This window comes from Camelina sativa, chromosome 8 (assembly GCF_000633955.1).
Source record: "Camelina sativa cultivar DH55 chromosome 8, Cs, whole genome shotgun sequence".
Lineage (NCBI taxonomy): Eukaryota > Viridiplantae > Streptophyta > Magnoliopsida > Brassicales > Brassicaceae > Camelina > Camelina sativa.
Genome location: NC_025692.1, coordinates 25,990,280 through 26,001,952, shown reverse-complemented (window position 1 = coordinate 26,001,952; position 11,673 = coordinate 25,990,280). Strand labels below are relative to the sequence as shown.

Here is an 11,673-nt window from a genome sequence, read left to right as displayed (position 1 = left end):
GGAAAACATTTAACTTTTTTTTTGTGGGTACGTTGAAGCTGAATATGATATGATGCTCGTGTGTCATTTGGAATTGACGAACACGTGTGTAAAAAACACTAGGAATCTATGTCAGATGTTGTTTACGTACACGTGAGTTCATCATTATCTAACGATGTCGATAACGTATCTTAAAATCGTAATATAATGCTAGGAAATGTCACGAGTTTTGACAAGAAGACGAGTCGAGTGCAAAGGTAATTAAATTATTGTGAGAATTGTAGAGATTATCCAGTAAACCACCTCGTACATCAGCGTGACAGCGACTCATAAATTTCCTAATTAAGGTACTAAATGCACCCACGACGACAAATAAGACAATGGTGTTCCATTTAATGTTATAGATAAGCGTGATCTAATCCGGTTTAAAGAAAGTGAAGACACGTGGACAAATCAGAAGGGGTTATTGGAAATAGAGAGCGGGGGTCGGGGTTTAAGGATTGTCTTTAAGCAACCGACCTCCTCCGATTACTCCAACGCCGGTGTGAAACGGCGTTATATATATATCTGCCGGCTTTTTTGATCTCTCTCTCTCTCTCTCTCTCTCTCTGTCTTTTGTTGTTTTTTTTTCAACGGCTGCGATTTCTTTCTCTCTCTGTGACCAAACCCATCTCTAATAAAGGCTTTCTCTTTTTATCTCTCTTTTTGTTTTTCATTCCCTGAGAAAATTTCATCAAAGTTGATCCGTCTGATCTTCCCGAGGTTGGTGGGTTTTTCCAAATTCTCAATCTTTTTTTATTCTTTCCATATGTTTTTAATTCGTTTTGAAAAGGTCAAAAAGTAAATATTTTTATGTTGTTGGATTTGTTGGGAGCTTTTGTTGAATTTGGATTTGGTTCTGGGTTTGGTTAGTCTCCAGATGATCTTGTTTGATTTCACACCATATGCGTCTTTCCTTTTTTTTGGTTGATGGGTCATGCGTTCCTTGTTTCCATCTTTTTTTGCAGGAAAACTCAATACTTGACGCAACATCAATTTCCAAAAACGCAATTTTGGTTGTTTGTTTCCATCTCTGAATTTTGAATAAATAAAAATGGGGTATGAGCTTGATCGAGATGTTGTTCGTTGGGGTCTCAATGATCTTGAGGTTTGTACGCTTACCAATGCTGGTTCTTCCACTAGTGTAACGCGTTATGAGCCAGATGCTGGTACTCAAGGCTATGTTAGAGAAGGTTATGTAGACAATGATGCTGTAATTGCTCAGTTTTATCAAGACGAGTTGTCTAGGCTTGATCAAGCCGAAGCATCAGGGATCAGTAATCCTAATCGTAATTCAGTTGTTGCGCAAGAGTGGCCTCACTCTAGTCAAGGTTGATTTTGTGAAAAGTTTCTGACTTTTGAGAGTTTTGTCTATATACATGAACCAGGTTTTAGTTTTTGAGTGTTTTATCATTCATTATGTCTCCAGGGCAGGATAATCAAGTGGATGTTATTGATATTACTCGGGAAAGTGATAATTTTCATAATAATCATAACGGTGACATGGAAGACAAGAATGCTTCAAGGATAGGATTTAAAGGAGTGCAAAGTTCCCCATCTCGTGATGATGACTCTGTTTGTTCTGTAGAAGTAGAAGAAGAATCTTGGTCAGAGTTTGGGAAGCGATTGAACCAGATGATACCTATTGCTGTAAGTACCCGTTTCGATTGTCAGGTTTCTGATCAACTTATTAGAAGCATATATATATATATATATATATATATATATAAGTTTAATATCCCTGATTTTACTTGTTGTGATGCAGCATGTGCCTAAAATTAATGGAGAATTACCGTCAGAGGATGAGCAGATTTCTGATCATGAACGGCTTTTTCAAAGGTATGTTATAGATGTGGTATCCAATACAAGCTAGAGCACAATTGCTTGTCACCATTTTCTTGGATTTGGTTTGTTTTAATTTGCTAGAACTTAGAATGCAATCAGATCTCTAGCCTCAAGTTGCATGGTTAATTTATAAGTTTTCTGAAGAAGCTGAGCTGCTCTAGATGAACTAATATTGTCTTAGTTACTCTTGATAGCTGAGTTTTTTTTTGTGGTTTTAAACTTCTTCTCAGGCTTTTTATTTGATTAGTGCTAAGCGTACAAATGCATTGTTTTAACTTGGCAATCAATGGTGGATTTATAGATGTTCAGTAATCTCTTCTTTTGTATGCCAATTATACACTACAGATTACAGCTTTATGGCTTGGTGGAGAATAAGATTGAAGGAGATGGAAACTGCCAGGTTTGATTTCTCATTTCTAATTAAGGTTTTGCAGAATAATATCCAGCATTTTCTCACTAGTTTACATATTTTCTCAGTTTCGGTCGCTATCAGACCAGCTTTATCGCTCTCCAGAACACCATAATTTTGTCAGAGAACAAGTTGTTAATCAGGTTGAGTTATAGTACCATGAAAATAATATAATTTCCTCCATTTCAGTCTGACATACTTTTCGCTTTCCTGTATTTAACATTCTCATATATATATTTCAGCTTGCGTATAATAGAGAGATGTATGAAGGTTATGTTCCAATGGCGTTCAATGACTATCTTAAAGCAATGAAACGGTCTGAAAATGATTTCTTTTAATTCTTTCCACTAGAGTTTATTGCTTTAGCTTATCACTAATGATGAGATTTTCGCAATACTTTGGGAACATAGGAATGGTGAATGGGGTGATCATGTTACTCTTCAGGCTGCTGCGGATTGGGTACTTACACAACTTAAGCTTTTTCTTTACTGTAAATAAATTTGTGTGTAAGAAAGGTCGTATCTTTACGGATGTTTGAATATAAATGAGGCAAGATCTAGCCACTAAGTTACTTCTGTTTCTTTTCTGCTGTAGTTTGGTGTTCGGATGTTTGTGATAACTTCATTCAAGGATACATGTTACATTGAGATCTTGCCGCATTTTCAGAAGTCTAATCGCCGTAAGTTACACACAATTTGCAAATATTCTCTCTTTTGACAAAAACAAAAAAATCTCAGATATAATAAAATTCATGTATTCACCTTTGATCAGTTATATGTTTAAGCTTCTGGGCTGAAGTTCATTACAATTCAATCTATCCTGAAGGAGGTATGTGACATTTCTTATTATGGATTATGTTAAATCAACTGTTAGAAATAATCAGTTTTGACTTATTGAGCTTGCTTTGTTCTTCATATGTATAGAGCTGCCCATACCGGAAGGCAAGAAGAAGAAGAAATATTGGGTTTTCTGAGCTCTTTTTCTTCTGATGGAGGCACAAAGTTGATGAAGTATTCTTTTGACTAACTTAGAATATTTTTAGTTGTAGAGAGCAATTTGTTCTTGTATATAGTAAACATAATCCCATTAAGCATTAACCATAGTATTCTCAGTTTTAAATAAGCTTTATTAATATTATGAATAAAAGTTGTAGTTACATTTCTGGGAATCAATCAATAAAAAGGCATTTTTACAGTTCATGCTTATAGATTAAAAGCCCCAGCGTAATTTTGCCAGTAAACAGAAGGTGGCGTGAATGTTTTGAAGAGACCATAATTACAATGCCAAAACCTCTGAACTGTTGAAAATTCCAAGGTAATTCAGAAACTGTTTACATGTGGAAGAAACAAAATACTTTACGAAGTTACTAACCATCAATCTATGTTGCTAAACATATAACGAACTCCAGTTACAGAACTGATCTACAACAAGTTCAATCTTCCACATAACCGCAACATCATATAGAGGACCCAAAAAGACTATAAACAATCAGAGAAAAAGAGAGCAGAGTATTGAGACTCTGAATATCAACTGATTGAATCGTTCTCTATCATCTCCCGTACTTCGTTAACCACAAAATGCGCTTTGTGGCCACCAATAATTTCAGCTTGTTTCTGACCATCTCTCCATAGCTGCAGAATGTATAAGAGATACGNAATAATCAGTTTTGACTTATTGAGCTTGCTTTGTTCTTCATATGTATAGAGCTGCCCATACCGGAAGGCAAGAAGAAGAAGAAATATTGGGTTTTCTGAGCTCTTTTTCTTCTGATGGAGGCACAAAGTTGATGAAGTATTCTTTTGACTAACTTAGAATATTTTTAGTTGTAGAGAGCAATTTGTTCTTGTATATAGTAAACATAATCCCATTAAGCATTAACCATAGTATTCTCAGTTTTAAATAAGCTTTATTAATATTATGAATAAAAGTTGTAGTTACATTTCTGGGAATCAATCAATAAAAAGGCATTTTTACAGTTCATGCTTATAGATTAAAAGCCCCAGCGTAATTTTGCCAGTAAACAGAAGGTGGCGTGAATGTTTTGAAGAGACCATAATTACAATGCCAAAACCTCTGAACTGTTGAAAATTCCAAGGTAATTCAGAAACTGTTTACATGTGGAAGAAACAAAATACTTTACGAAGTTACTAACCATCAATCTATGTTGCTAAACATATAACGAACTCCAGTTACAGAACTGATCTACAACAAGTTCAATCTTCCACATAACCGCAACATCATATAGAGGACCCAAAAAGACTATAAACAATCAGAGAAAAAGAGAGCAGAGTATTGAGACTCTGAATATCAACTGATTGAATCGTTCTCTATCATCTCCCGTACTTCGTTAACCACAAAATGCGCTTTGTGGCCACCAATAATTTCAGCTTGTTTCTGACCATCTCTCCATAGCTGCAGAATGTATAAGAGATACGAAACAGAATCAGTAACTGTTTTCAAGAGGGGTTTCAGAGTATAGACCCAAGTTATAAGTTTCATTGAAGATACAGGAACGGATAAAACAATACCTGTATTGTTGGCATTTTCTGCATCCCCCCCACCATTGTTCCAAACATAGAATAAGTAGTTTTCACATCAACAATCCAAGGTCTGATTTCGAATAGAGTTGGTAGCAAAATGGAAAGATTCATACAATAGGCTTACCGTGACTCCTGCACGAGAAACAAGTCTATATGGCACAGCGTTGACATCAACATGATAAAACCGCAGCCTGGAAGAAAAATTTCCAATGGAGAATACCACAAGTAAGATATATAAATATGTTGAAACCAGTGAATGAATGAAACTTGCTGTCAAGATCCAAATCCATCAAAATTGAACATTCGGTGAAAACAAGAATAGAGACTCATCAAACCTTGGATAGAACTCAGCAGCAAGCTTTTCGAGTTTTGGTTTTAAGTAAATACATTTCCTGCACCAAGCTGCCATCCTACAAAATCCATGTAGCTAATCTTCACCAACCAGAGATACACAATCAACAACATAAGAGAACAAAGGCTTGAGATTTATGAACAATTGGCAACTTGAGGAGACACCATGAGAACTCCAAGAACCTGGGAAGAATCAGAGTGGCAACTACTCTTTGTTTTTTATCATCGGATTCATATTGCCACTAGATCCAGAAACCAATTCTATATAAACAGATTTGATCTAAACTCTCATGGAATTAAATAGAAAAAATCAAGGAAAAATACAAACTTTTTAACCTAGAAACTCACCAGACGATTACAACTGATTCACCAAGCTTATGAGCTTCCTCCATCACCTGATCGAAGTGGCTCTCGCTACAGATCGGTCCGAGCTCAACAGACACCGGAGAGTCATCGAGCTCTTGCAAGCCACCGTCCTGCTTCAGGGCACCGACTGCTCTGATTCTCTCCGCTACCAAACATATTTTCTCGGGAAAGGAATGAACTTTGAATTCTCTCGGTTGAGAGAAAGAGCTCGAGATTTGACGAGAGAGATTTGGAGGAACCAAAGGTGAGATCTTTGGGTTTAAACATCTCAGAGATGATGACAAATTTACAATTTCGGACATTCTCTTTCTCACTGAAACAAGATTAGCAATAATGCCTTTTAACCTCCGTAGTCAAATATACCAATAAAGGAAACTCTTTTTAAATTTAGGAATTGCCTCTATGTTTTGATGGTATTATCAGATTTAAAGCCTTTACTTTTATATGAAACAATGAAACCCAACATTTAGATGGTCTTCTTCACATCAAAAACCATACTTTCATTATCTTACAAAACTGTCACATCATAAATATCAACCTTCTTTAGCTCTGTTTCCTTTCTACTACTCTCTCGGGCAAAATCTGATAGACATGATTGCTTTGTGCTTCTGAGCTCAGAAGAAATGTACAAGTATTTGATTGAATTGTTGGGCTAATCCCTACCCATATCCGAGCTGAAAGTGTAACCGGAGATTGGTGACTGAAGTTTTTAGCTAGCTATCTCTCGATGTAGAGAAGCTAAGGGCATCTTCAGGATTCCTGGTAAATGTGGGGCAAAACCATTTGATCATGTTATGGCCTAACACCTGTGAAAAGGATGAAGTTCTTGATCAGAAAAGATTTTCAAAGACACAACAGCGATGAAGTGACTCTAGAGTTCACGTTGTGACAGGCGCCAAAGGTAGAGTTCAATGTAGAGAAAGTTACCGAGGTGATGTTTTTGTAAACGCCAACATCAAATTGATGCCTATAGCTTTGTCCTGATTTTCTAGCTAACCACGAGGCCCGCTTTGAGTCATAATGCTAATTAAAAAAAAAAAAAATCAGATTCACGTCAATTAATTTGCGAGAAAAAGCTTTACACGTTGTACTTGAAGACTGTAGATGGAAATAGAATGCATACCTCAATGGTAGTCATATTGTGTGCGATGAGGTAGATATGCCAACAAAGGAGAGTCCCAAGTGTTATGCTCAGTCCTACCATGAAGATCCCACATGAAACCTAAACCGTAAACAAAACACAGAAAATTGTAACTTACTTTCTATACCAACAAATTACTCATCTCCAGTTTTCTGTTCTTAAGAAAAGGATGTGATAAATCTGCTTGAAGCGATAGACACGTAACATGTTGGTGCAGCCTTATTTTGAGACTTTTGAATATCACATTAATTGCTAAAGAGTATGAATTAATTGCTAAAGATGAAGAAGCTAGAAAGGATTTTCCGGTAGACCAAACTTACAATGAAAGTTTTGAATGGAACATTTCCTGCATAGGAATCTCCATTCTTGAATGCACAGCAAACCAGCAACACCTAAAATATTCATCATACACATAAGATGAAATTCACACCAAGAAACAAAAATTTAGATTTAGAAATCGAGAATGGCATTTACGTACTGTGGAGTAGATGGAAGCCACAGTTGCATAAAACACAAGAATGAAGAATGCCTTATAGTTTGCATAACCAACACAGTTATTGATCCAAAGGCAATGGTGGTCCTGTCACATGTACATAGAAAAACCGTTTGCAAACAAATCTCAGATACTCATGGTTCTGGTAAGGCTTTGACACAAAAGTTCTTAAACTATACCTACCATCTTCAAGACGCATCTTCTGCAAACTCGGCAATGGTGAGTCCGGGGAGGCTTATATGCAAAACACTTATCACATTTCCTTGTTTCTGTAGCCTAATATATAAAATCAAATACACCGGACACTCATATCAGAACAATACAATTACATGCCAACTTTGCAATCTCAACCATCAGAATTCGAGAATTACAAAAATAAAACAGGTACTTTTATATCAAACAGCACCAACGTATGTAATCCATCCATCCTAAGGTTCTTAACATCAACATTTTGAAACCTTTCTTTGCTAACACCAAATAGAAACAAGAAAAAGCCATGGACTTTCACCTATTGAGCCTCTTCAAGATTCAAAGGACTAATCTTCTCCAACTAACACATAAGAATCTATTACCTATTGAGAATACAATTCAATAAAGGCAAAAAGGATCATACTTTCTCCAAGTAACATATAAGAATCTGTACTCCCAACTCAATGATAAAGGCCCTTGTCTTATCATATATATTCTAAAACCTCAATCGAACAGGGCATTACAGTGAAACTTCCCCAAATGCGTGAAATCCAAAGGAAAAAAGGGAGCTTACGTTACTATTGGACCAAGCAGAATCCTCAACATCAGGAGCATAAGTTGCAGGGACACGACCTGGATCTACAAGAACGCAGATTGAGAGCGAGAAGAGACAGTGAGACGCCAAGAAGCTGAAGAGGAAGGCGTTTAATTTCCCAGCTGAGCTTTGTAAACCAACCCAATCATCGATGAAAACGAAGAGTGTGACGTAGTACACGAAACCCATCACCAGAATCACCGAAAGAACCGGGATCGACAAGAATCTCCGGCAACTCATCGCCAAGATCTCTTCTCCGTCGCTCTCCAACTCACGACCGGTTTAATTCCTCACCCGCCCAATTTTGATGGTAACCGAATCGTAATGAAAAAAAGAAAAAGTCAAACTTACGAGCAAAACACGTGGCGATACATTATTCGTTATTTAATTACTTGAAACTACGAAAGGGCTTGTTATTAATGGGCTTTATTGTGAGTTATTGGGCTTGAGGTATGGTCATGTAACGATGTGAAGAATGAGGAAATAAATTAATTCTTTTTTTTTTAACAGAGGAAGAGTTTAATATTTACTGCATAACATATTATTGATTTTCTTTTATCTGATCACTTTTCTAAAATAAATATTTCTTAAATAAAAATATTATGTGGAAGCTGGGTCTAGTGATGCACAATTATCGCTGTTAGTAGAATCATATCTAATTATTCTCATAATTTGTAATTACATATATTTGTAACTTACTAAAATATATTGAGTTTGAGGTGTTCATATTCATGTTTTCTTTAAAGAATGAATTGATTTCAGGTATAAGAAATTGTAGAAATAACTAAATTACAACCATTTACGGGTTTTTATTCAATAGAAAGGGTATTTGTTACAATCACTTCTAGCTAGCATTATATTTTTCATGGCATCCGTTGTGAGTTGGTCATCGATGTTGTTATATTTATGTCAAACTAATTATGTAATTGAGTAACTCTATAACACGGACTTTTCTTTTTTGGCCTTCCCAAGTTAAATTGTTATGTGTGGTTTTGTGAAATAGTCACAATCAATTAGTACGACAGAAAAATTCAAAATAACATATATGCAATGTATATATAGACATATATAGTACACTAACATAATATCAAGATCGTACTATGAATGCATAGCTACCATAAGTTTATTATCTACCATGTGATTCGTGTCCCTTGTATTTATTGGTACACCATGCTTCTACGTGTCTGATTCTATTTCGCTTTCGTCGTTTTGAAATGTATACTACTAGCTAAAATTTTCCATGATTAAATCAACCGAATTATTAATTCACTTATACACAACAAATTTATATTACTGAATAAGACATATACTGTATATAACAGTACGCTATATTCGTAAACCTCAAAGATTTCGTCAATCGATTAATTACATACATTTATCCAAGTATTAATTTTAGACACAAAACGGATCAAGTGGAAATAAAACCCTAGAGTACTTCACTTGATGTGTAGGCACGGCGGACCTGCACACATTGCAGCCTAACTGAACAATGCTTTCATATATATAATTCGATAAAGTTTGATAGATACATACTCATAGTGTCGTTCACATATAAAAGAACGACAAAAACAAATACTTATTGCCATTACAGCAACTAGTCTTGTGTCATCATGATGTAAATTTCAAAACTAAATCACATATACAGACAGACAACGATCGAAATAACTCTAACTTTAGATACGATAAGACTAACTCCTACTTCTTTTTTTGTTTTTTTTTTTTCTGATAACCAAGGGACTGTAGATAAACATAGGTTAATCAATCAGTAATAGCGTCTACATTTGTCAATATATAATGAAGAGAAGATTATGAAATCCTAACCTAAATTCATATACCGAATTTAATTTCCTTATTGTAATTTGATTACCTAAACGAAGAACTTTCTTGTTGACTTTTCTTTATTGATTATGAAATGAAGTATACATAGATTGTGTTTTACAAGGCTTATATATCCGACCACTGACAGGTTAACTAAATCTCTCGATCTCTTTAAAAATCTCTAACAAACTAATTTATGAGTATACTACATTAACATTGTCGCTCGTAATTTGATATGACTGGACTACTACTTTTTGGTTAACTCCTCCTACTTATTCTTTGATTTTGGTTATTAACATATATACTGTTAGAAAAAAAATATAGTCCGGATATATACTGCGAAGAAAAAAATATAATCCGGCAATCTCTAATATATTTATGATAATGGAATATTAACTCTTTTCTGTTTTGATTGATGTTTGCACAAGTGGTGGAAAAGGGAAATCCCCGGATAAAATTTGATTTTACGAGACGATTAACGTGAGCCTAACCTTCGGTATTTGACTTTTTCACTCAGTCGGACATTTTTTAAATCTTGTTATATACTTATATGTATAAAGTATAATCAAGTAACAAGTCCTGAAAACAAAATAAAAATGGTGGCCACGAAAAGATGACCATTTATATATATACATATATATACAGTATATATATATTTAGAAGTCATAGAAAAAAAAGTGGTCTTCTGAAAAGAAAGGAATGGTGGTCCGAATTCTTTCTTTATTCCGATTGTCCTCCAAGAACTTGTTGCTTACTAAGTGTGACTCGAGATGTTACTGCATATCAATATACAGTGATGATCCCAAATCACCACCTACTCTTCTTTGAATGCTTTTCTCTTGCTATTTAATTTGCCTTTCATCAGTGTTATGCTAAATTAAGGACAAAACAACTGATCAAAATTGTCCTTAATTGCATGCCCGGCCCCTACCTGACACAATATCTTTAGATTCTCCCATCTTCGTCAGTCCATCTCTCCAATGGCTTTTTGTGGGGGCAAGCAACTCGCATTTAATTCTTCCTTAACTTAATTTCTTGTTGAAATCATACGGCAGTTTTATCTATAAGTTTATAACCAATGTTCATTCCGCTAAGTGTTTTAATAAGATGGACATATCAAGAAAGTTTATGAAATGTCTTTTGATTCTTTATGATTTAGTTTACCAATGTAACCATGAGACCAATTAAAAAAAAACCCATCAAATTCACAAATTCAAATACCACTGCAGATAAGGAAAAAAAAACTAAAATTTTTGTTCTGATTCACATCTAAAAAAAGGTCGTTTCCACTTAAAGATACATTGGAGTAGCTATTAGTTAAGTTCATCATATTGGATGGGACAGCTAACAATCTTTGACAAGAATCAAAATGCATACGTCGTTGCATAGATATGCAAGTAGTGATGTACACGTTCATATCTTTTCAGAGATTGTAGATAATTAGCCTATGTATGTAATATTATGATCATGTATGCGTGGGATTGCATCAACCATTAATTTGAATGTATTGATGTCTTTTGATTTTCATTGTAATAGAGCGTATCATATGATTATGGCAGGCACAGATATCAGTGCTCCACCTACCTCGCTTGTTCATGACTAGCTAGCTATACTAAGAGTAACTTACCAACTTAATTTTTATTTTTCCTAAGATTAATTTGGGTTACAAATTAATGTGTCCACATCTTTTCTTATATTTGTTTAATTAACAAAATATTCAAATGGAAAGCGAAAGAGAAAAGACAAATATTACTCAAGATGAGCCACATGAAAACAAAGTTCTGGTACAATGTACAACACACCATAATGTTTGATTTGATTTGGCATGAAAACCAAATTTCTAAAATTACGAAATTAGAACAATAAAAAAAATGTAAGATCAAGTTATAACCCAGAAATAGAAGGTGA

General features: G+C 34.9%; 3 protein-coding genes across 4 annotated transcripts; 1 reads left to right on the top strand and 2 right to left on the bottom strand.

The window, feature by feature from the left end:
• Positions 231-3,471, top strand: LOC104708694. Of its 2 annotated transcripts, none has more exons than XM_010425298.2 (11): positions 231-741; positions 987-1,349; positions 1,448-1,668; positions 1,784-1,857; positions 2,209-2,263; positions 2,341-2,415; positions 2,515-2,588; positions 2,683-2,731; positions 2,867-2,951; positions 3,044-3,100; positions 3,196-3,471. In XM_010425298.2, exons 2-11 carry the CDS (start codon positions 1,073-1,075, stop codon positions 3,243-3,245), a joined length of 1,017 nt encoding a protein of 338 aa, XP_010423600.1. In that variant the 5' UTR covers positions 231-741; positions 987-1,072; the 3' UTR covers positions 3,246-3,471. The 2 variants fall into 2 exon arrangements, with proteins under 2 accessions (XP_010423600.1, XP_010423601.1); XM_010425299.2 differs by having other exon boundaries at positions 231-745.
• LOC104708693 (thioredoxin-like 3-2, chloroplastic) lies at positions 4,329-5,871 on the bottom strand. The gene is made up of 5 exons (XM_010425297.1): positions 5,512-5,871; positions 5,148-5,222; positions 4,937-5,003; positions 4,801-4,818; positions 4,329-4,684 (listed from the first exon to the last, which is right to left on the bottom strand). Exons 1-5 carry the CDS (start codon positions 5,829-5,831, stop codon positions 4,580-4,582), a joined length of 585 nt encoding a protein of 194 aa, XP_010423599.1. The 5' UTR covers positions 5,832-5,871; the 3' UTR covers positions 4,329-4,579.
• Positions 6,009-8,260, bottom strand: LOC104708691 (probable protein S-acyltransferase 15). Its single transcript, XM_010425296.2, has 7 exons — positions 7,927-8,260; positions 7,347-7,439; positions 7,149-7,250; positions 6,991-7,062; positions 6,653-6,751; positions 6,457-6,552; positions 6,009-6,335 (listed from the first exon to the last, which is right to left on the bottom strand). Exons 1-7 carry the CDS (start codon positions 8,185-8,187, stop codon positions 6,243-6,245), a joined length of 816 nt encoding a protein of 271 aa, XP_010423598.1. The 5' UTR covers positions 8,188-8,260; the 3' UTR covers positions 6,009-6,242.